The 26,158-nt window shown below is 35.2% G+C and overlaps 1 protein-coding gene across 1 annotated transcript; it reads left to right on the top strand.

Moving 5' to 3' along the window:
- The first annotated feature begins 1,095 nt into the window (after positions 1-1,095).
- On the top strand, positions 1,096-25,372 carry LOC129277655 (uncharacterized). Its single transcript, XM_064110483.1, has 7 exons — positions 1,096-1,206; positions 7,661-7,951; positions 10,620-10,762; positions 11,413-11,529; positions 12,149-12,409; positions 13,645-13,856; positions 21,758-25,372. Exons 2-7 carry the CDS (start codon positions 7,683-7,685, stop codon positions 22,085-22,087), a joined length of 1,332 nt encoding a protein of 443 aa, XP_063966553.1. The 5' UTR covers positions 1,096-1,206; positions 7,661-7,682; the 3' UTR covers positions 22,088-25,372.
- Positions 25,373-26,158: the final 786 nt, after the last annotated feature.

Genomic DNA, 26,158 nt, shown 5'->3' with positions numbered 1-26,158 from the left:
CCATCAAAATTTTAATTTTCATGAAATTTATTTCACCCCCCCCCCACACTGCTCGGACCGGATTTACACAAGTGTACCCGGCAATTACCACCCTGAAATCAAAATACCGTGTGACTGAGTAAAAAAAAAAAAAAAAAAACTTGACACCTCACAAATCCCCAATTTAAGGGAAAATATGCCATGAACAAATAAGTATTATTTATGGCCTAAAAGAATAATTATGTTCTCCTTAATAATTTGATACCAGATTTATGTGGTATCTTTTAACGCTCTGATAATCAAGAGGTATTCTTAGCAGTGATGTAAGCTTTGATTTGCGCGAAAGGCATGACTGCAATGAATGAATCGAGAATGATGTCACAATCCTACAAGTCTTGCGTTAAAATCCATTTCAAAACACCTTTCAATAATTCACATTATAATTGTTTATTAACCTCTTTTTGGTATCAGTTAATCGAAAAGGGAATTGCAGATATGTTTACTAACTCACGTGGGATTATGACATCATTGGCATCTGGGGTTTATTCATTGCAGTCATGCCTCACTTTGGAGCAAATCAAAATTTACATCACTGCAAAGAATGCCTAATGATTGTCCAAGCTTGGAGACATACAGCCATAAACATAATAATTATGCGTTCATTAAATTTGGGATTTTTTGCGAGGTGTCAATTTTTATTTTTTATTTTTTATTTTTACTCACTGGGTATAATATAAAAGTTCAGCACCGTAAGTTACCTGGATTCTACTTGATTTTTCGGCGAACACAAATGGAATTTCCAATGTATTCCAGGATTTCCACCCCATGCCACCGCACTCTCTATATCATCGTCCGAGTTTAATCATCACAGTCACATGAAACTAAGTCATTTGGATTGGAGCCAATAAAAGGGCCGCAAATTGAAGGGGGTGGGGGCTTTGGCTCCAACTATTAAAAAAAAAAAATTCAAAAACTAAAAAAAAATGACCAAAATCAATGACAACAGTGACAATAATTTTATTTTTTCATGGCATTTTCCATAGAGATGTACACCTCTATGGTATTTTCCATGAAAGGATACCATACGTCATATCTCTCTGCGCTGCTTTGACTGATAATTTCAGACCATCTATTCCAGAGAGACGGACTCAAAATTTCCAATATTCATCCACAACGAAGTCCTAAAACTACAGTGCTAGTGAGCTTTTGTCGTTCAAACGTTTGTGGGTATGTATTGATATGTTTGTGATTATCATGGAATAAGTTTGACAATGGAAAAAAATTGAAAAATGCGAAAATCATGATGATTATTTATGAGGAGTGCTGCTTTTGCTCTTGTTTTGGCTTTGGCTTTGCCTTTGCGAGCGACAGCCGACATCGCTGGATCCTGAGCGGGTGGCCACGCCCACTTTTTTAAGCCAAGTTGAAAGGCAGGGTCCGAATTGTATGTTAATGTCAATTGGTAAACCCAGCCCCAGGCCCTGGAAAATGTCAATTTGTTTGCATTGGCAATTGCCTATTTGTCCCGTATTTCAGAATATTGAACAAAATGTAGTTAATACATTTAAAAGTGACGAATTTTCATCAAATAACCAAAAGATGATGAAGCAGAGACAATAAAATCGATAACTGTAAACTTTTGTAAGTTCTGCGGTGATTTTCTTGCTAACCCAATACATTGTAAATGAACAGGCCTCCTGCCTGTGTGTGGCAGGCTAAGTTCTAGCTAGGCCTAGGCATGAAAGATTGGAGCAGATTCTCAATGGTGCAAACAAGCTCACATGATAAACAGTTTGTCCACCAAAATAATCACAAAATCAGCGGGAAAATTTTTATAATTATATCATGGATTATTATCAGATTGCTGATATGGAGATGTAATCGGAGGAACAAGTTATTGAGTTTTCATAATAGATCTAGTAGTTGTTTCAGCTTTCGTTTTGAGTCTTGGTGTGTATGATGCCGCGATGTTTCATCTAATTTTGAAGTTTTACTATGTTTCACTTTGAAATTTTATTCATTTCTAAAACATTTATTTGAAATTTTAAAAATATATAAAAAAAACCACCAAATATCATTATAATTTTTGTTAGATGATTGGATCTGCTTGAAGTTTGAACCTTTTTCTTCTTTCTTTCTTTTCTATCCTTCATTGTTCATCCTTCTATCCTTCCTGCTTGCCCTTTTTGTTCCATCTTTCTTTATTTCCTATATTTCTTTCCTGACCCTTTCTCATTCTCTCTGTGCACATTTTCTTTCTTTCCTTCTTTCTCTTGCCAGATGAGCTTATGCCGTGGCGTGGCGTCCATCGTCTGTCGTCTGTCCACAATTTCAAAATGCTTCTTCTTCGCCATTTCAAGTCCGATTTCAATTCTGTTTGCTTTATATGATAGCACTAGGTGGGGGATTCAAAACTTCTACACAGAATTTTGAAACTCATTAAATATGCTAATTTATGCGCATTTTTAAAAATTCACATAAAATGCTCCTTCTTTAACTGTTGACCGATTTTGATTTTTTTCTCTATCATCTGGTAGAGCTGCATGAGGTTCACCAAACTTCTACACAGAATTTTGAAATTCTGACTAGAACAATTTTTATGCTAATTTATGCAAAATTAATTTATGCATATTTTAAAAAATTCATAATTATAATTAAAGGCCTTATAATTATTGAGACAAATAACTATTATTACAATGATAATAATTATAAAATAATTATAATGATAACAATTATAATGAAAGTAATTGTACTTGTAATAATTACTGAGACAGTAATATTGATAAGTCATCAATAATTATTATTATTATAAAAATTATTATAATTATAATTATAATCATAAAAATAATCATAATTATAATTATAGGCCTTATAATTATTGAGACAATAATAATTATTATTTCAATAATAATCATTATTATGAAATAATTATAACAATAATTACTATGATAGTAATTATAATTGTAATAATTATTTAGAAAATAATATTAATGAAAGAAAAATAATTATCATAATAATAATTATTATAATTATAATACTTATTGGGACAATAATGAAACGATGATGAGACAATAATAATATCAACAATTTTATTGAGACCATAATAACAAGACAATAATGAGATAATAGACAATTGAAATCAATCTGTTTTTATTTTTTTCTAGAAATCCTAAGATTATTATTTTAATTCTCTTTCTTTGATTACAAATTATATTCATTGAAAACTTAAATTTTAATGTTCAAGCAAAGAAAATCAATATCAAGTCATGTTTACCCTGTGCACAAACCTACCACAGGGCAATTACCCCCGAAATAAGGTTAGGTTAGGTGTAGATTTTTGGATAGGGGTACAGTGTAGTTGTCCGGGGGGGGGGGGGGGGGGTAATTGTCCAGGGTGGGTGGGGGGTGGGGGGTGGGGGGAGGGGAATTGTCCGAGGGTGGGGGGGTGGGGGGTTATCGTCCAGGGGTAGTTGCCCTTGAACCAAAGAAATCATATGCCAATATGTCAAATCAATCTGAGTACTTTAAGATTTAAATAAAAAGCTTGTACAATTCCCCATAAGCTATGTATTATAAATGTGCCATGCCCAAAACAAAGAGAATAAAAAGATTTCGCAATCTTCTTTTGTCCACAAAAAGGCCTGTTTTTTCATCACAAAGATGACAATAACTCGACTTCTAGATATCGGAATTTGAAAATTCAAACAGTTTTGTGAATCATAGATATTGAGCCTCATTGTGAGCCCATCAAATATGCTGGAACAGCCTTTCCTAATTTTCACCTGAAGTGCCTACTTCTAGCTAGGCCTAGGCATGAAAGATTGGAGCAGATTCTCAATGGTGCAAACAAGCTCACATGATAAACAGTTTGTCCACCAAAATAATCACAAAATCGGCGGGAAAATTTTTATAATTATACCATGGATTATCAGATTGCTGATATGGAGATGTAATCGGAGGAACAAGTAATTGAGTTTTCATAACTAGATCTAGTAGTTGTTTCAGCTTTCGTTTTGAGTCTTGGTGTGTATGATGCCGCGATGTTTCATCTAATTTTGAAGTTTTACTATGTTTCACTTTGAAATTTTATTCATTTCTAAAACATTTTTTTGAAATTTTAAAAATATATTAAAAAAAACACCAAATATCATAATTTTTGTTAGATGATTGGATCTGCTTGAAGTTTGATCCTTTTCTTCTTTCTTTCTTTTCTATCCTTCATTGTTCATCCTTCTATCCTTCCTGCTTGCCCTTTTTGTTCCATCTTTCTTTATTTCCTATATTTCTTTCCTGACCCTTTCTCATTCTCTCTGTGTTCATTTTCTTTCTTTCCTTCTTTATTAAATATCCGTTTTTAGCTCATTCGGCCCGAAGGGCCAGATGAGCTTATGCCGTGGCGTCCATCGTCTGTCGTCTGTTGTCAGCGTCCGTCCACAATTTCAAAATGCTTCTTCTTCGCCATTTTAAGTCCGATTTCAATTCTGTTTGCTTTATATGATATCACTAGGTGGGGGATTCAAAACTTCTACACAGAATTTTGAAACTCATTAAATATGCTAATTTATGCGCATTTTTAAAAATTCACATAAAATGCTTCTTCTTCTTTAATTGTTGACCGGTTTTGATTTTTTTTTCTTCCATCTTGTAGAGCTGCATGAGGTTCACCAAACTTCTACACAGAATTTTGAAATTCTGACTAGAACAATTTTTATGCTAATTTATGCAAAATTAATTTATGCATATTTTAAAAAATTCACATGAAATGCTTCTTCTTTATTTGTTGACCGATTTTGATTTTTTTCCTTCCATCTGGTAGAGCTTCATAAGGTGCACCAAATTCTACACAGAATTTTGAAATTTGGAATAGAAAATTATTTATGCTAATTTATGCAAAAATTTATTCATAAATCACAAAAAATGTTTTTTCTCCTTCATTTGTTGATCAATTTCAATTTTATTTGCTTTATATAATAGCTCTAGGTTGTGATACAAAATTTCAACACAAAATTTTGAAACTCATTAAATATGCTTATTTATTCATATATTTTCAAAACTCACAAAAATACTTGTTGATTGATTTTGATTATTTTTGTTCCATCTGAGAGCTACATGAAATTCACCAAGGTTCTACACAGAGTTCAGAAATTTTGACTAGAAAATTATTTATGCTTAATTTATATGAAATTTATTCATAGATCACAAAAAAATGCTCCTATGTCATTTCTTCATAAATTTCAATTCTATATCCTCAATTAATGTCACCACTATAATTCACTACAGTGTCAACTGGGCTGAAATTAGAATTGTGTTAAATTTCGTTGCGAGATGCCGGATGAGCTCCACATCATTGATGTGCTAGTTATTTGCTCCATTCTTTATTTCCTTAAACTTTTCTTTGCTTCCTTCTCCCTTCCTCTCCCTTTTCTTTTTTCTCTCCTTCCAATATTTTCTCTTTTTTCATTCTCTCCTCCCTTCATTCTTCCCTCCCTCTCTTTTCTCCTTTCTTTCATTCTTTGTTTTATTTTTCCCTTCTAATTCTTTCCCCTAATTCTTTCTTTCCCTTCCTTCCTTCTTTCCTTCCTTCCATCCTGTTTTTCTTCTTTCTTTGTTTCTTTCTTTCAAGGAATGAAGGAAACATTTTTCTTTACTTCCTTCTTTCCTCCTCCTTTTCTTTCTTTTTTTCCTTTCTCCTTTAGTTTGTCTTTCACATATTTGTTCATCTTCCCTTCCTTTCTTTTTCTTTCTTTCTATATTCATTTAAAAGAATGACAGAAACATTTTTTTTTCTCTTTTATTCTTTCTTTCATCCTTCTGTTATTGTATTAAACTTTCTTTTAGTTTTTCCCTTCATTTTTTCTTTCTTCTCAATTCATCTCTTTTCTTTCGTCTTTTCTTTCTCTCCTTCATTCTTTCGTTCACCCTCCCTTCCAATTCTTTAGTTTTTTTTCACAAGTCTAACACTGTGTAGCCTTCTTTGTTTGTCGATTGTCCTGTATTTCATTTTGTGAAATCTGGTCACCCTGATTCCATGCTTTTTGGAACTGGTCACCAAATTGTTAGGCCTAAATAATTGTTAGAATACCGGTAGCCTACTTGGCTTCTTGGGTAGCCAGGAGGCTCCTAGAGAGAAAAAAATTATTTAGAGTCTACTAACGTGTGCTTACTCTCCATGGAGCCAGGGATTGTGTCCCATTCATGTGCATGTTCCGCGAAAAAACCTGAAATTTTCGCCCCCGAGATTACTACTTTCCTTTTAAAAGATCTAGCCCTAAATCATGTAAATGGGATACAACTTAATTTCCAACATTTATACGACATTGATTTCATTTTTAATCAAGAATTCATAAAAAACACGAGAAAAATATAATGAAAAGACGGGGAAAACTTGCCTCGATGTTTACGTCGCCATCTTGTTTCTTTATTGTTCTTCGCCAAGCTGCATGACGCACATCCTCCTCTGATTTATGCATTTTATATATAACATATGGGGCCGCTGGCTGCTCGTATATGATGTCACTGTCGTCACAAATCAGAAACTTAGAATTCTTACAACTTCCTCAATCTTTTATGGATTTTCCTCAAACCGTCACCAATTTTTAGTATTTTTTTTCAGGTATTTTTCCAACTACCTTTTCTTCAGGGTGAACTTCCCCTTTAACATTAGACCAAAAGCTTCAGTCCCTGTATTTTGGTTGTTCCGCTGAACTACGTTGGCTCCACTCACCATACATAATGGGGATTATGGTGAAATATCAGAATTGTTAAGGAAATCCCCAGAAACGACGGTTATTCCTGTCTACTTTAACATGAGACCCTGGCCTTATGAAAATTTGGCTGCTGAATAGTTCTGAGGTTATTTGCGTGGGATTTATTTGAAAGCTCCAGATAGAAAAAAGGCTTTTTTACTTTTTACTATTCATTGATTGATTGATTGGGATTTTTACCTGATTGCTAAGAAAGCATGAATGCTTGTAAGCAAGCAACCAGATGACCGACGGCTTAAGGTCCTCTCCGAAGGACCTGGTAATGAAGATTAATGCCTTACCAAATGGCACTAGCGCACCAAGTGGGAATCGAACCCGGGTCACCGAAATACGAATCCCCCACTCTACCGACTGAGCTATGGTGGTTTTGAAAAACCACGGTTGAGTCCATGGTTTATGCAGATTTCCTGTATAAATTATGCTTATTTTACCGCGTATATTAAAAAATGTCCAATGCTGATGTGCGCTTTTGTCAGAGTGCGCCAAATTGACGCCTTTTGCCGTTGTTATCCACAATATTTTATTCATGAGTCTACTGTTTTGAATAATGAGTCCACTCTTCAAACAGTGGACTCATGAATAAAATAGCGTATCTAACCATGGTAACAGGCGTCAATTTGGCACACTGTGACAAAAGCGCGCATCAGCATTGGACATTTTTTTATACAAGCGCCCGATACGCGCTAAATTAATTAAGCGTAATTTATACAGGAAATCTGCATAAACCATGGACTCAACCGTGGGTTTTCAAAACCACGTCTGTGAATTCGGGCCTATGTGTTTTGTGTACAAGCATCAGATCCACCTTGTAATAGCAATGCCCCCCACCCCCTTCTTGAGAGTTTAAATTAAAGCCAGCTAAATCATACATGTATATTGATTTAATGATTATTTCTTTTTGTGTGTGCTAACATTAGGGTACTGGGTCTAAGTTAAGCAATGTCTGGAAGAAGTAACACTTTAACAATAGCCGCCATCTCCGGCTGCGCATCTGTCCTCATCTATGAGATTCTCAGACGGCTCGCATCCTGGGCTATTGGAGATGATCAGGAAGGGAAGAGAACTGACGATCTCCATGAAAGTGGCGTTTTGCCGGAACTTGGGAAGAGTCTGCGTGATCGGGAATACACCTTTCCCGAGAATCTTTATCCACTGAACAATGGTTCATACGGTTGCGTCCCCCAGAGAGTGCTCAATGCCCAGAAAAGGTTTGTAAAAATTAATCATATGAATATATTCATAAGAAGTTTTATATTGACTTGGTCTACAATCAGCTGCTCAGCTGACCTAATACCACATGGGCTAAACCATAGTTTGGTCTTCTCAATTTGGTCTAGGCCTAATTGTCATTTTGTCTAGCCTACACTTGGTCTAATATCCACTTAGTCTTATGGCCACTTAGTCTGATGGCCATTGACATTGTAGTCTCATGCCCAGATGGCCTAATTTCAACATTGTCTTGTTATTATTTTACACTTTGTCAAATGAAAATTTGGTTCATAAACAGATTATATATTCATAATGACTGATTGGCATTAGATGAAATGGATATTTAGCCTATCAAACCAGGGGCCCATTGCATAAAACTTTTTACCTGAGAAAACTCAGGTTGTTTTTACCGGAGTTTTTGCCCTGTATTAAAGTCAATGGCAGAAATCGGACTAACCTTAGTTTTAAGTTTTTACCAGAGTTTTCTCAGGTAAAAAGTTTTATGCAACAGTCCACAGGGGTAGACAAGTGGGTGTAGTCATTAAGAATATTACAAGCTGTGCTTCTTTTGGGTCCCAAACCTGTCATTTTTCCGTTCTTTATAATGTAACCATTTATTTTGTTTGTACATGTATGTACTTTGTTCTCCTTTTGACTGGTTTGAATAAATTCAATTCAATTAAAAAAAACAAAAAAAAAACATGTATATGAGACCAATTTTTTTTTTTATATACAACTGTCTATTAGAGCCTTTGGGTAGGTAATCTTTACATGTTTAAAGCCATTTTCAACTATAGTATAAGATAGAGAGAGAGTGGTATTTTGAAAGCAAAATAACCTTACATCCAGTATTCAAAATCAAATTCACCTCTTCAGATTCTGTTGTAAGATTACTTATGGTTAGAAAGGAATTGGATGACCTCGCTTTTTGTATTCACATCTGTTTCCTGTGTATGGGTATTTCCTGAACAGCTCCGGTGGGGGTTTCATAAAGCTGTTCGTAAGTTAAGAGCGACTTTAAGAAACGACTGGTGATCCTTTATTGTGGTAAATGGTATATTCATTGGCGATTGTTTAGCGCTTAAGAAAGGATCACCAGTCATTCTTAAAGTTGCTCTTAACTTACGAACAGCTTTATGAAACGGCCCCCTGTTGTGATAAACTTAGGCTATAAAACCTGTTATGAATATAATTCTTGCAATACAGTGCTGTATTTATGCATCAGTAATATTACAGCATGAATAACAAATACCTTAATATCATAATCATTTCATCATCATAAATCATTTGTATAATTGTTTCAGAATGAGTGTACTTTTATACACAATCATAATCAATTACCATGATAAAGAACAATTACTTTGCAGTAAAAATTATAAGTTTATTGATGATGCTCCATATTTTCATAAAATAAGGGACGAAAGAGATTATGATCCTCAGATGTGGTGTCGCTATCGTAGGCTGAATATGTACAGAAATGCCATCAAAATCCTTGTCGCGTTTGTGTGCGCTAAACTGGAAAACCTTGTCTTGGTTGAAAATGTAACTACTGGTTAGTTTAGACAGGGGGTCTTTCACGATGATGATGCCAAGTTGAGAACAATTTTGAGAATGGCTTGAAGGCTTGATGGGACTCTGAAAAGTAATAAGCGGAAAATTGTTGTAACGATAATTTCATTTGTTATCAAGTTCACATATCATACCTGTCTGGTAATAAATCAAGTTAGTCAATATTGAAGCACCTGAACAACATATCCAACTGCCTTGACCTCAGGAAACACTTTTATAGTCAGAGAGTTATAAACGGATGGAATAAGCTTCCCCAGTCTGCCATTGATGCTCTCACACTCCTCAATTTTAAGAAAGAACTGTAAAACCTGGGCTTTTAAAATGGTTCCCATGGGACCTCCTCACACCTGCCACACCATACATTCTGTTTCTGTCAATGAAACTCCTGTAGGAAGTAGGAACTCAAAAGCTGGTATCCAATAACCAATTATGTAGGAAACATTTTATGTCTTTTTTAGTCAGGCATAATGGCTAACAGATATTTTTCTCTGGTCTCTTTATGAAAGTGGAGACAATGGCAGAGCTGGGATTTGAACTCACAACTTTGCGTTTACCGGTACGAGTCCAATGCTCTTACCACTAGACCACACAACCCCACCTCTGTATGTATATATACGTCACGATGATGGAAAGATGTGGCCTTCAAGGTAACTTTCTACTGGGTCGTGTGGTCCAGTGGTTAGAGCATTGGACTCATAATCGCGAGGTTGTGAGTTTGAATCCCAACTCTGCCATTGTCTCCACTTTGATAAAAAGGCCCAAGAGTAATATATGTCGTCTAAAAGGTCAGCCACTATGACTGATTAACCTAGATGTAAAATGTTTCCTAGGTAATTGGTTATATTATACCAGCTTGATGTTTACCAGCAAAACGCTGTCCTGCCGAGTTCCTACGGGAGTTACCATAAACAGAAACAGAAACTTTGAGCACGGACGTCAGCGCAGAGGATTATCCTTTGTTCATGGGGGGGGGGTATATTGTTGCTTACCCCCCCCCCCACCCCAACACAAAAGTTAATTTTCTGCTCTGCTGTCCATGACTTCAAGGTAACTTCAAGGATGTTCTTGATGACAATCATGTTTTCTTTATTTTCATAGAATGATGGATGAACGAGAATCAAATCCTGAGATGTGGTGTCGCCATCTTAGGCTGGAGAAGTACAGGAATGCTGTCAAGAACATTGCAGAGTTTGTGAGCGCTAAACCAGAAAATATTGTCTTAATAGAAAATGTTACAACTGGTAGGTATTAGAATAGCCAGGCAATATTTTCAAACTAGGTGGAAAAATCTCTTTGAGGTTAAGTTGTGATATTGACAGAAATAAAGCAATTTTCATTAAATATCTGAACATATCACAAAGACTCTACTTTTCTGATTATTTTAATTTTCTCTAGATTCTGGCTGGAAGTAAATTCCAAACTCCATTCCAGCTATTAAATTGTAAGAATGATTTTCTAACAAAGGTCTTATAAAATCATGAACATTTTTTTATGAAAGCTTGTGAGCCAGAGAAATTTGGGTTTTACCTTTCAAGAAATTGGTTCTTAACTGAGGGATAACTTTATTCAAAACAGTCTTCCTTTATTTTGTAGTTAATGAATGATGTAATATCAACATATACCGAGTGAGTAAAAAAAAGAAGCAACCTTACATCTCACAAATCACCAAACTTTTGAAAAACTATGTCATAAACAGTCATGTCAGCAGTCATTTTTATATTTTTAATGTAACGACATTTGAAGAGCAATCTTTTTCACGATTCGGACCATTTTTTACTATTTATTTCCTCCTGAATTCAGAGGAAAGAATTTGATAGTTCATGATAATTATTTCCATCATTTGAACAACCTCTGTTCATCTGTAATAATATTTTTTCCTACTCTCTTTCAGCAACTAACAGCATTGTGAAATCTTTCAAGTTCAGTGCTGGTGATCAGATCTTAGTGACCAATCATACATACGGGGCTGTGCTGAAGACTTTAGATTTTGTTACCAGTCTTAACAAAGGTAATGCTGGATTATAATTACTTACCTCAGTTACCATCAATTACAGTCGATGAAAAACTGGGCCTTGTGTCTTTCATGCAGCAAACTTGAATCTGACTGATGCTGTCAGGTTCCTATAATACAATTTATAAACTAAGGTGCAATAGTAATAATAACAATAATGATGATGATATTATAATAATAATTATACTTGCTTATATAGCGCTTAACACTTACTTCATAAGAAGTCTATAATCACTCTACAGAAATGCAGCATATTTACCCTGGCTTCAGCAGAGCAGCTGTTACGTGCTCATGCGTTTCAAGGAATAAATTCCTGCCAGGTACCCATTTACCTCACCTGGGTTGAGTGCAGCACATCGTGGATCAATTTGTTGCTGAAGGAAATAATGCCATGGCTGGGATTTGAACTCAGGATCCACCCAAGTCTGGAGACCTATCCACTGGACCACAACATTCCAGAATAATACCCATCTCATTTATGATTTTTAATTGACCTCTTACTGTGATAAGGATCTTGGACTAGGTGTTTTTTAAAATCCTTCCTTAATATCTTACTCTGTAATGACGAAATGCGATTTGTTTAATGTCCCTGCAACAATCTTTATCTTCCTCTTAGATGTTAGTATTGTGCCAATAAAGATCCCTGTCCAGACGACAGCCAAGGAGATCATCGATCTCCATGCCCGTGCCCTTGATGAGAACCCAAATATCAAGATGGCAATGCTGGATCACATCACATCCTGCTCAATCGTTATGCCGATCAAGGAATTGATTGAGCTGTGTCACAGCCGTGGTGTAATAGTAGCCGTCGATGGAGCGCATGCCCCAGGACAGCTCCCTCTTAGGCTTGAAGAACTTGGAGCTGATTTCTACTTTGGTCAGTTACATGTATTGGCTTCCAACAAGGATCTTTGATTTGACCTCTATTATTCTATATATTATGCATCATGAGGTAGGTACTTGTATATTTGCATTTTATCAGAAATATACACCTACCTCAAGGGTCATTTAGTTCACCTAATCTATATATTATGTATTTGTGAGGTACATGTAGGTACTTGTACATTTGCATTTTATCGGAAATATAGATCTACCACAAGGATCGTTTAGTTCACCTCTAATATTCTGTATATAAATTAATCATGAGGTACATGTAGATACTTGTATGTTTTCTTTTTATGGGCAACAGGCCTACCACAAGGATAGTTGACCTCTTATATTCTGTGTATATGTAATACTGCATCCTATTCTGAGGTAGTAATTGAACTTTTGAGGCTGTGCAATCTTTCAGACTCTGGAAAATGTCACATTATCACCGAAAACTGCAGTGGCCTATATTGGTAATAATGATATGTCTCAAAGATTTGTTTTTAAATGAAAATTTGTCACAAGGTACATTATTTGACCTATTCTTTGAGATTTTGATGTTGATGTTCCTTCTTAGAGCGAGTCGGGCTGTGGAAAATATATGAAAACGATATTATTTGTGAGCTTTTGAATTTTTCAGTTTCTCTTTAACAAAAAGCAGTGGGCCAAACTATTTTTGTAGTCCCATACATGCACTTTTTTGTGGTGTTCGTAACTCTCATCAGCAGAGTTGATTCAAGATATCTGGCATTTAGTGAAATAATCCTACATCTTTTGTGCCTTCTTGGTGCATTATATACACTGCCCAGTCATTATTAGACAGTTTGTTCCAAATTCACCAAGATGGTTTTGGAATCCATGGTTTGAATCAATTTCATTGATTAATAACATTCAATTTTGCACGTATATTGAGAGAGTTCAATAATGAACACTTGCTTTTGTCACAGGGTGCAAAATTCATGCTCTTGTTAAGTTACATTACATTGTTTTAACTTTAATAATGAGCACTTTGTTGATATAAAATACATTTGAATGAACAGTTGGCTCATAAATGCTGTAACAAGAGTGTTATTTAGCTCCCCGTGAAAAAAGGGTGATTGATTATCGGATTCTTTTTCAATATTCATGTATGTGCTGAATTAAGGGTAATTAATGAATGAAGTCTTCATGAACTTGCAGACCATGATGTATTCAAATCCATCTCTTTGAATTATTGCCAAACTGTATTATCTTCAAACTTTCCAGGCAACCTACATAAGTGGCTTTATTCACCAAGAGGATGTGCCTTGTTCTATATTCATCCCAAGCACCAGAGTTGGATCCGGACGGCTATCTCTTCACATCAGACATTTGATGAGAATCTCCAAGAGCGCTTCCATTACATTGGGACTAGGGATGCGATCCCGTACTTCACAGCCAAGCACTGTATCCACTACCTGAATTACCTTGGGGGATTGGTAAGTTTGAGTGAATGTGCTAAGCCTTCCTTACACTGTATGATTGGCTACAATTGGATTTTTGATAGAAATTGTGATAAGATGTTCTGAACATTATTTACAAAGTAGAGTCTTTTGAATTTATGTCCTGAATCATTTACCATGTATGAATAAGAATATTGAGATCAGTGGCAGATCCAAATAGGGGCACATCATTAAAAAAAAAAAAATCCTCCCCCCCCCTTTTGGAAAATCCTGGATCGCCCCTGATTGGGATCACAGGGTGATACGGCCAGTCTTGTTCAAGACAATAGCAAAAAATCTAAAGGCCAAGGGCCCATTTCATAAGGACTTGCAACTGTTGTAACTTTGCCATAATGGCAACTCTCATGGCAGGGCTCAGCAGCCAATCAGAATCAAGGTTTCCATGGTAGTTGCCATAATGGCAAAGTTACAATAGTTGCAAGTCCTTTATGAAACAGGCCCCAAGACCCATCATGACATCACAACTGCCTTGTAACTGGTATCCCATTTGGCCCTCTCTCTGACTTTTATGCTAAAAATTGACAATTTTGATATTTTTTTGTGTACATTACGAAACTTTGTGTTTAAAAATGGATCTCCTCTGACACCCCAATTTCAAATTCCAAGCTACTTTCACTCGCCCCCCCCCCATCCCAATATCAACAAGGAATGGTTATCCTTAAGTAAACAACCACGCACTCTCCCAGCTAATCCACCTTCCCCCAAGGAGAAGTGACCTTCATAAGGCCTGGCAGAGAGGGAGAGAGAGAGAGCAAGAGAGGGAGTTAACTGGGGGTGATTTTTTTAAAACTTATTGTTATTTCGGCAATTGTGGGTCATTTTGCATCGTTGAAAATTTCAGTTCGATCTCCATCTAAATTTTGAATCTTTTTTAGACATGCTAATGTCCTAAAACAAATAGAATACAAATATATTCTTTCAAGATTACTGTCAGCCAGGAAGCTCTGAAGAGTTTGTTTATACTATTACGTAACAAGGACAGCTGCAATCCCACTCCATGCGTTCATCAGCCTGATGTGGTGGCATGCACAGTGTTTTATCAGCTCTTATCAGCAGCTGCAGTCACTAAATCGACCCCACCCCAGTTTAAATGAGAGAAATGAAACTTTCCCAAAAACTGAAAGTGGGGTGTCAATACCCCACTTGAGCTCCCATTGACTAAGGCTGCGTTTATGCGACCCCAAGCCAGAATCATGATTTGAATCATGATTTGAATCATGATTCAAAACACAAACATGAATCACAATATCACAGAATCAGCGTTTAGACGATTTTCATTCCAATGCTGTTTCTCCTCAGATTCGGGCCAATCCAGTGCGCATCGCTAGTGCGCAGTTTGACAGAGGAAGTTTTTCGCACGTGTTTCGGCTCTCGAAAAATCGTTTGCTTCCAGAATTCAGTCTATACCTCATTTTGTTTACTTCTATCATATAGGGCCCATATGCTTCTATTCAACTTGTTAGTTTATGTTTATCCAAAATGGTGTTCGGAAGTGAATTTCAACGTAGATCCAATTTAATATTGATACTGTATACTCAACAACAACTGAGATCATTGTCTGTCCAGTTAATTCATTTACTAGAACTTAAAGTTGAAGACATGACCAAAAAATGAAAGTAGTGGACGATGCGATGACCAACACAGAACTTGAACATGACAAGAAATGCATGCGTAGTACATAATCATGTACATACAATGAGCACATAGAGCGCCTTGAGCTTGGCAAGAGTCAAACCGAAAGTAGCCCGACACAACAGTGAGGTCATATAATCATGATTGTAATCACGATATCGTTTATTCGAACATTTTCGTACGTGATTCTGCAGAAACGTCTTTCCAATCGCCCCTTTTTTCGTGTTTCATGTTTGTGATTCTAATCCTGATTATATTGAATTTCGACTAAACGCAATCGTGATTCTGCAGAATCATGATTTGAATCATGATTCAGATCATGATTCTAGGGTAAAAAAGTGGCGGATAAACGCACCCAAAGTGGCGGATAAACGCACCCTAACACGCAAGACATTATCAGTAGTCAGATGAACCCCACCCCAGTTTAAACGAGAGAAATGAAGCTCTCCCAAAATCTGAAATTGGGGTTTCAAATACCCCACCTGAGCTCCCATTGACACAACACGCAAGGCAATGGAGTTCCTGTGTTATAAGCTGGTGGGGTATTTTTTAAACACAGGATTCTCGTAATGATTTGGATGACCACTCTGGACCTTGGTCGGATATATTTTACAAGTTGAAACTCCCACTGCAATTTCTATTTGATTCAGCCACAGTCATTCGCACATCACTAGGCAGGCTTTAGGAATCAGATAAGATACACGGTTAAACAGTTCAAAGACTGATTTCCATTGGAGGTGTGTGTGGAACATAATATACAATTGACATAATATACATTAAAGGAGAATGAAACTCTTGGAGCAAGTTAGCTTTTGTGAAAGCAGAAAAATCAAAGAATAAGATCAACAAAACTTTGAGTAAAATAGGACTAGCAATAAAAGAGTTATGAGCATTTGAATGTCGAGATCACTAATGCTATGGAGATCCTCCCATTGGCAATGCGACCAAGATCTGTGATGTCACACACGTACAACTCTCCCATTCGGACACTGAAAATATACCCCAAAACATCTCTTTTTGCTCATTCTAATCATATGACAAACGATTCATCAATGATATAATGTTGTGAAATATCTGTACTTGTCATCTCATAAAGAAAACACCTAACCTTGTGATAGACTCTATAAAAAATGAGAATATAAGTAAAATAAGTACTAAAGTAATGAGGGAGTTGTACGTGTGTGATATCACAGATCTTGGTCGCATTGCCGATGTGAGGATCTACATGGCACTAGTGATCTCAATATTCAAATGCTCATAACTTTCTTATTATTCATTCAATCTTCCTCAAACTTTCAACAATATGTTTCTTTGATTTTTCTCTTTGATATGGATTCAGCTAGTTTCAAGGGTTTCATTCTCCTTTAATAAACAGTGTTTAACAAGCAATATAAAATCAAATTTTATGTTAACATCAACAGAATTAAGCATCAATAAAATATTATAAAGGGATCATAGAAAGATGAAGAGGAGGGGCAAAGAAGAAGAAGAAGACTTTCTTGACATTTTAAAATAAAACTTTATTAAAATAAAAATTGTACAAATAAAAAAGATGTAATCAATGTTGTACTTTACACTTGTAGTGATCGTATTTCAACTATTGCTATATAGACATGTAAAACAGCGAGCATCGTAAAAAAAAAAGTAAGCACAATATAACAATAATATTGACAAGCATTGATAAGATAAAGAAAAACTGCAATGTCATCTTGCATGAGTGGAGGGTAAAGGGACTCAATTGAGCCTGTAAAAAAGAGGGAGATACAAGTTCAAGTTAAATTTATTAATAAACCAGACATATAAGTACAAATCAATTAACAGATAATACAAAAAGATATAATAAAATGGCCTTTAAAACGGACATACTGAAGCTTTTCGACATGCACTTATCGGAGTAAAATCACATGAATGACTAAAACGCTAGAGCAAAACAATATATAATAGAACTGAAACTAGACAATGGACGCTAAATGGCGAGCCGTGATTGGCTGTCAAATAAACAAGTTAAGCTTGATACCAGCCATATATTGAAGCGAAGCAACTAAAATAACGCAAGGGTTCTTACGAATTCCTTCTGGCAGCACAGAATCAGGTCTGTTAGATGGATATACGTTGACTCGAGCATGTGCAAATGAGTGAAACTCCTTGCTCGGCTGAGCACCTTAAACCAAGATGAACAGTATTGTTCAGTGCACGCTTGGTTGCTCAGCAAGTGGTTAGCAATAGCCAAACTACTACCACTGTCCGTCGCAGTACAAGGGGTACGTTTTCTGCATGCGCGCAGAGGTTGTGAACGTGCTCTAATTCTGGATAAAGGCGGGCACATGTTGGCTAATAAATGCGGTCTGCTAAACATGATGTGTGCAAATTCTTTGTCTTTAAAACCAATTGGTATGGGGCAAATTTGTGAAATAACTTTACGGAATGAACTCAAATGTGTAACTAATAATGAATTTGGGATTTCGGTGTAAACATTTGACAAGGTGATTCTCGTCGTGGGTAGTACAAGAGGGGAAAATGAGATGAGTGCTCCCCCGAAAGTGAAACCTTTGTCTACAGCACACACAACAGCCTCCCTTGATTTTAAATAGATTGCGTTTCGTTGGTTGTTGATGCGAGATGCAGAGATAGTGCTCCGAGCAGGTGTTGTTTCTGTAAAAGCCTTTACATAATCCCTTACTATATTTTCATTCTCAGCATAGGAAGAGATGCCGTTATTTCTCTTCACTCTACTAAACAGCTTAGTAGCCACAGGAGCTGCTCTGGGAGTCTTAGCCGTACTTGGCCCCGGCAGGTTCCGGGAAGCCGTTACACTGACCATGGTGGCTAGACACCATACAAAAAGAATCAATGGCAATATCAGAAAATCACATTAAAAACATGTTTAAGGACGTTCCACAGTTATGTTTGTGCGCATTATGATCTGCGCATAGTTTACACTCTGCGCGCTGACGTCACAATGGATGAACAGGTGATTAATTAGCTGCGGGTATGAGCTGATTTTTCTCATCTTCTGCACTTTAACTGCAGATCCGATGCGTCATTTCATGAAGCTAAAAAATGGAATTGTTCCATGGACCATTCAAAAAAAAAAATTCTACAATTTCAAAATACTTTACTCTGCATTGCTGCCAAGAATCACGAATATTACCCCAAGTTTGAATACATGGTAGAGTGGTTTTGATTTTTTTCTTCACATAGATACAAAGCATTCGGCGCATTTTTGGTGTTTTAAAAAGCACATTTGCTCTAATGAAATGCTGATAGTTTAAAAACAAGCACATGAACCCCTATTTTTTAATGTTTGTACCTCTTAGGTATACCTTTCTCTACAACTCTGCAAGTTTTGGTGAAAATGACATGGATTTTGAATAAAGTGCAGCATTTATTGTACGTTTGTAGTTTGTTACTGAAATTTTACATTTTTTAGATTGGGATTTTGTTATCGTTTACGCCTTTTTAAAGAAATGACAGCGCTGTTAAACTTAAAATTGCAAACAAATAGCACTATAAATAGATTCTCCATTATAACGATACAATTATTAACTCTCTTGCGAAATTTGATGACTTTTTCATGTATTTTGACTGAGTAATAGAGGTTTAAACTCATTGTAGTAATATTGGGAGGTCTAAAAATGCCAAATTCTTTTGAATGCGCAATTCTTAAGAACATCAATTTGGGTGAACTTTGAAGCTCTATAGCAGAAAATCAAGCACATGGACCTATGTTAATTTTTGCATATTTCAAATATTAAGGTTCTAAAGTATCTATGTGCAAAGTTTGGTGAAAATGACATGGATTTTACTTTAACTGTGGAACGTCCTTAAGGTGGACTTGGAGTGATAACTGAAAATGTGAAAAATTATAATGTGTATACAAACACTTAGTATAGAAACTTTATACTGTATAAAATACTACAAAAACTCACCAACAAAAAGGAACCAGATAAATACACATACTTCTACAAAAAAAGAAGGAGGAGGGGACGAAGAAGAAACAAAAAAAAAGAAGAAGAAGAAGAAGAAGAAGGAGGAGGAGAAGAAGGAGGAGGAAGAAGGAGGAGAAGAAGAAGAAGAAGTTGACAAAGACATCAGTAATATACAAACTGAAATATACTTGCATACCTATCAAATAATTCAAACAAAGCGGTGCATACAAGGTAAAAGTAAATGTGAACATAAAAATTTTTAATGTCAAATTTAGTGGCCTACAGGTTGCTTTATTGAAGTTTTGTACAAAACATTGGAATTTTCTGTGATGTTACTAAATGTTACTAAAATAAGTTTGTTAAAGGGGTACTCTAGGCTGAAAATAATATGATTTTAACCCTATCTAGGCCGGGGTATTTTGGGAGTTCATATGGCCGGGGGGGGCCTCCCAAGCCCCGCCTTGAGATCTCGGCCATCGACCGCGCGTTCGCGCCGAAAATTGGCACGCAGGTTGTCTGGGATATAATCTACAAAATTGTATAGTAATTTATTTCTTGCGAATTGTTATTAAGTAATTATGCTAATTTATGCGTAATTAGTATGCGAAATCATACTTTTTCCTCTAACTCCTTAAATAAAGATCCAAATGTTCTAATTTTTGGCATAGAAACTCTTTGTGGTGTTCTTAGCAAGTTTTCATGAAAAAAATTGTGATATCAGATCAATTTCTTATGTATTATATTGTTTTTTGCAATTTCTTATGTATTTCTATGTTTTTTTGACCCTTTTTTTTCATTGTTTTTTCAATGAAATTTTTTTGGGACTCTTCTAAGATCATAAACAGCATAAAATACATACATTTAGACCAGCAAAACTAAAAATAATCATACATTTATGATTTTTGGTTGAAAACACAATTTACATTGACTTTGTACACGAAATCACGTTTTTGAGCAATTTTTGGTCTGACATGCACTTACATAACGTTGCGTAATTTCGGGACCGCGTACCCGGGTGACGCATAATTGGTCTCAAAAGTTGTGCAAGACTTGACAGTAAAAAGTCAGCGAGCAGCGAGGTCAAAAAATTTTGCGCGGCAAAAATATCGCGCGACTCGTTGAGGGGGGGGGGGGCCTCTGAGGCCCCCCCGGCCTAGATAGGGTTAACAGAAAAAGAAAAATCTGACAATAAGAACAATGAAAGTTGATTAAATCGGATGAGGAATAACAAAGCTATGGCATTTAAAAGATTTGCATTATTCCGGTGAAACAGTTATAGGCATGTCTTCATGAATATTTAATGAGCAAACTGACAATATTATATCCCCACTTGTTCTTTTGTATTTTATTATATAAAATAAGGTTTATTTAATTTTTTTTCCTCCAAGAACTAAAAAAAATGACAACTCATTTGGTGCATTATATATTCATTGCTGCAACTTATTTCATGTATGAAAAATTGAAGCAATTATGATTTCATGTAAGAGCATAGGAAAAGTGATAGTGGGGATGCAAAATGATCAGTCCACCTAATGAATATTTATGACAACGTACATATAACTGTTAAAAAAAAATATTGTGAAATTTCAAAATTCAATAACTTCATTAATTTGTTATCAGATTTTGATGAAATTTCAGCATTTTGCCCTGTTAATTTTACTCATTTATTTAGATTTAAATATTTTCACTCCGGAGTACCCCTTTAAATCATTCTGTTTAACCTAAATTCTCTTTCCAATAAAGAGTGATTTTTGAAAGGGAATATAAAGTCCTGACTATAAATTGTAATTTTTTAAAAGATTGTTTTTGTTGGAAAGCATAAGAGAAATGATATCTGAAAAGTCGATTTAGATTTTGATGAAGTAAGTTGTCAAGGTAATTCATGCACTTTAGGGAATAGTAAATGTCAGATAGACCCATATAATTACCTTGTGTGAAGAACAGTATAGTGTGATTGTCTAAGCATGTTTAAATTGTCATTTTCAATCTTGAAAGGGTCTCGTAAATAGTTTGTTATAGTTTCAAATAATCCAGTAATAATGATGTAAGAATGAACTGTTAATATGCCATCATATTAAACACAAATCTGTTTAAACAAGTTTATTCCAGACAGTATTTTTCATTCTCCTTCTTGCTCTCTCTTTCACAACCTCTATCTACCCTCTTTATATGTCTCTCTTTTCTCTTTCCTTTTTTGTCTACCTCCCTCTCTCTTTATTTCTCCTTTCTTTGGTCTACTTTCTGTATATCTCCCCTCTTTTTTTTTATCTCTCTCTTTCTTTTTTTTAATCATTTTTGCTTTCTTTATACCATTAGGAAAGAGTCACGGCCTATAACTCTAATCTTGTCCAGTGGGCAGCCGAAATGTTGGCCAAGGCATGGAACACAACCTGGATTGAACTTGACGAGGAGTTGAGGGCGCCATATATGCGTCTCATCGTAGTACCACCTACCCCCAAGCGAGCCCTCTATAAGACGCATAAAGAATTCCGTTATGAGGTCTTGAAAAAGTATGGCGTTGTCTGTGCAGTCACTGGGGATGACAAGGATATCTTTATACGTATCAGTGCGCAAGTGTACAACTACAAAGAGGAATATTATGCACTACGCGATGCTATCATTGACCTTCTGGATATCGGGAAATAAAAGTATTTTTTCAATTTGACCCTATAGTAAAACCACTTAATGGGGATTTATGCAGTTGGCAGTATCTTGTGAAAGTGCCACTAGCACATGTGACTCAACATTTTGTACTTGGTTAACCGAGAAGTCATAATGGTTTTTGAAAAGTACTGTGGATGAAATGTTAGGTGGGGGAGGGGATCATTCAATTGTTGTACATGTGACCAGAAAAAAACACAGATTTTAAATTTACAGCAGATTCCATGCTTGAGAAATGGTTTTTATACCACAAAGAAACAAAAATATGTTTTTATTTTTTTATCTAGGTCAGTTTCCAGACCAACATATATATTTACATTAACCGAAAGCATGTCATTGTTCTTTTTCATCCTCACTATAAAACAGTTACAGGACATTCAAATTAATGGTATGAATAATTATCTGGAATAGTTACCAAGTACCCCTTTGGCAGATTTACCCAAACCTATGAGAGGCATTGAAAACTATGATACGCGCATGGCGCATTGAGGGTGACAACATTTTTAACATACCGGTATCATTTTATTTGGTATGTTTCTGTGAAATGCTACTCACATTGAGGATATCTTCCCTTATTTTGGTCTAGATTAGTAGGCGACTTAAAGTGTGTTTTATATGTTTTAACGGTATAAGGGCATTTATTTGTTTGGAATTATGTGTGTACGGTAATGCTATGAAAAATGAAAAAAACAAACATGGTAACGTGTATGGCAGTATAATTCACCCATAGCCCCCTGTATGAAGATGTATAGAGAAAAGATAACATTTTGTGTTAAGTAATCGCTGATGATATGAATACCGATGAACAAGGACAATCTAACCATGAAAGAATGGTTTGGTCAATTTGGTGCTTTGAAATAAATGGTATGAATATACATGCCAATCATGCCAATCATTGATGTTTCGAAAACCGTAAATTGTAATTTACACTGGAATTTTTTGCTAGAATCATGGAAGTAATATTTGAAAAGAACAGAACCTTTGATAGGAAGATATGTTGTTGATATGAGCAATTTCCTTCACTTTGAAATTGGTTTTATTTTGTTATATATGCCCATTTCATACTGTTTCTCTTTGCTTACCTATTTGGAAGGATTTTTTTTAATTCTTTCATGAGCGTTAAACATGCTGCAAAATTATTATTATTTTTTTTTAATGAATTGTCCAGCTTTGAATATCTATTAAGTGTACATACATATCTACTGTATTTTGTGTGAATATGAATTAGCCTTGAGTTATTCCTGGTGTGCTTTCATTGTGACAACTTTATCAAGGAATTTCAGTCATGGTGTCAATACAGATCAGAAAAATTCCAGAGACTTAATTCTTACCTCAGATAATTTTTGTATAACTATGATCAAGGAATTTCAGTCGTGGTGTCAATACAGATCAGAAAAATTCCAGAGACTTAATTCTTACCTCAGATAATTTTTGTATAACTATGATCAAGGAATTTCAGTCGTGGTGTCAATACAGATCAGAAAAATTCCAGAGACTTAATTCTTACCTCAGATAATTTTTGTATAACTATGATCAAGGAATTTCAGTCGTGGTGTCAATACAGATCAGAAAAATTCCAGAGACTTAATTCTTACCTCAGATAATTTTTGTATAACTACGATGAACTAAGCAAACAAAGAGCTTACTCCTTAAGTAGAGATGAACTTAGTAGTGTAGAAGGGATCAATTCAATGTCAGTTCAGATAATGGGGTTTATTCTCTCTCATGTTTGTTACCTCCATTCTTATTATTACTTAAATGCCATTATTCCCCATCTTTTGCTAGGTTTTATTTTTTATAAAAATGTTTGAAATTCCAGAGATTTTAGTTGTATCAATCCATTTAATGTTGTCCATGCCAATATCTAGGATCCTGAATTTAATGACCTCAATCCATATATACAAGTGCAATCATATTTAAAGGACAAGTCCACTCCAAAAAAAAGTTGATTTGAATAAAAAGAGAAAAATCCAACAAACATAACACTGAAAATTTCATCAAAATCGGATGTAAAATAAGAAAGTTATGACATTTTAAAGTTTCCCTTAATTTCACAAAACAGTTATATGCACATACTGGTTGGTATGCAAATGAGGAGAGTGATGACGTCATCCACTCACTATTTCTTTTGTATTTTATTATATGAAATATGAAATATTCTAATTTTCTCCTCATTGTCAAGTGAAACAACGATTAATTCCTCCCTGAACATGTGGAATTAGCATTGTTTAATACTATATGGTTCAGTCAAGTCGGTCCTTATTGTCAAATTTGTACAAAATGAAATATTGTATAATTCAAACAATAATAAACAAAAGAAATAGTGAGTGAGGGACATCATCGACTATTGTCACTCAGTTGTGCATATCACTCTTTTGTTTTGTCATAACTTTCTTATTTTACATCCGATTTTGATGAAATTTACAGTGTTGTGCTAGTTTGATTTTTCTCTATTTATTTAAATCAACATTTTGCTGGGGTGGACTTGACCTTTAAAAATATATATTTATACCCCCGTTATTAGACAGCTTAACTTCTAATAAGCATCATGTATTGCTATGATTCCCCATCCCTTTTTATTTCACAATCTGTGTTTATATCAATATATTGTGGTCACCTGTAATAACCAACTTCTTAGATAACAATCTGAGCATGTGCAAGTTAAAGCCATATCAACCAGGTGTGTGCAACTCATTTCCACCTTGTACATAGTTTGAAAGTTACCCCTTCATTTGTAAGAGTATAAGCCTTCCAACTGCCAGTAACAGTGATATCCTGCTCAAAGTATTTTTGTATCTTCTAAAGTTATGTTCAAGAGTCTTTGGCCCGTCGGGTTTAACTTAAACTCTGGTTTAAAGTTGTGGTTTAAGTATGGGAAGCCAAAGGTATCAAAATTTTTATTAAGTTGTATGTTTCATATGTTTACTGTGCTCTTTTCTGATTCATCGATGGTGAAGACAATCATCTATTTATACTTCCTACACAATTATGAATGATTTGAGAGCCGAATGAGCTGACGTATGATATCTCTACTGTTAATGATTATGTTACAATTGGCTGTCCATACTTAAACCACAACTTTAAACCTGAGCTTGGGTTAAACCCGACTTCAGAATATGGGCCTATATGATTTAGTGTTTGTCATATGAAAATTAAATCTCAGGTGATATATGTGTGTTCATTGATAAATTTCTGAAATCATGAAATTATATGAAAAAATAATGAAATATCTGTAATCATTAAATGAAATCAGGGATATGAGATAATTTTATTTCTTTGTTCATTGTTTTTGTTTGTAATCTTGGAAAAAAGACAACACTAAGTTGAAGGCTGCAAAGTGAAAACAAGGTGGTATTCCAATCAGGCACTGTTGGATATAACAATTACTATTATGGTAACTTTGCCATCCAATGGTAACGACCATGGTAACGATGATCAACAGCCAATTAGAATCAAGGATTCCATGCAAATTACCATTGGATGACAGAGTTGCCATAATGATATTTTTTATGCGACGGGACCCTGGTATATCAATAATAAGCTAATTGAGCGCTAATTGTGTTTTCAGAATAAATACCGCCCCTGGTGTAAAAGCTCCTCAGAAACTGTTTGGCAGTCTGATCAATCATCTCTCATCACAGTAATAAGTGATATATGATTGATTACACAATCAAAAGACTCAATAATTCTCTTAAATAAACGCCCTATTTATTATGATATGATGACATAGGTACAGTCATTTAGAATGTGAGGGAAACATAAAAATGACATCATTTTGAGTAACTTTTTGCCAGGTCAATGAGTGGGTTTCCCATGACTGTTTTGTTTTCATGCATTCTAACATTAGCATCAACATCTAACAAACATCTTCACAAAGAAACACATAAATAAATATACTGTTTACTTTATTGACTCTTCATCATGACCATTTATGTTTGTTTTTCACCTTTTCGATTCACACTTTTTCTTTAACTTTTGAATACAAACCTTTCACTGACGGCAATATCATAATAGTAGAGGTAAATTAAAAAGAGAATTATCTTTAAAATGGTACCA

Source organism: Lytechinus pictus, chromosome 15 (genome assembly GCF_037042905.1).
Source record: "Lytechinus pictus isolate F3 Inbred chromosome 15, Lp3.0, whole genome shotgun sequence".
Taxonomy (NCBI): domain Eukaryota; kingdom Metazoa; phylum Echinodermata; class Echinoidea; order Temnopleuroida; family Toxopneustidae; genus Lytechinus; species Lytechinus pictus.
Note: the sequence above shows the minus strand (reverse complement) of the source record. Positions and strands in the feature narration are given on the sequence as shown.

Bases quoted from the DNA above. Each gene is read 5' to 3' on its own strand.
- LOC129277655 (XM_064110483.1), top strand. From the start codon at position 7,683: ATGTCTGGAAGAAGTAACACTTTAACAATAGCCGCCATCTCCGGCTGC. The intron at 7,952-10,619 runs GTTTGTAAAAAT...TTATTTTCATAG, and splicing joins GTGCTCAATGCCCAGAAAAG to AATGATGGATGAACGAGAAT. The intron at 13,857-21,757 runs GTAAGTTTGAGT...TTATACCATTAG, and splicing joins TGAATTACCTTGGGGGATTG to GAAAGAGTCACGGCCTATAA.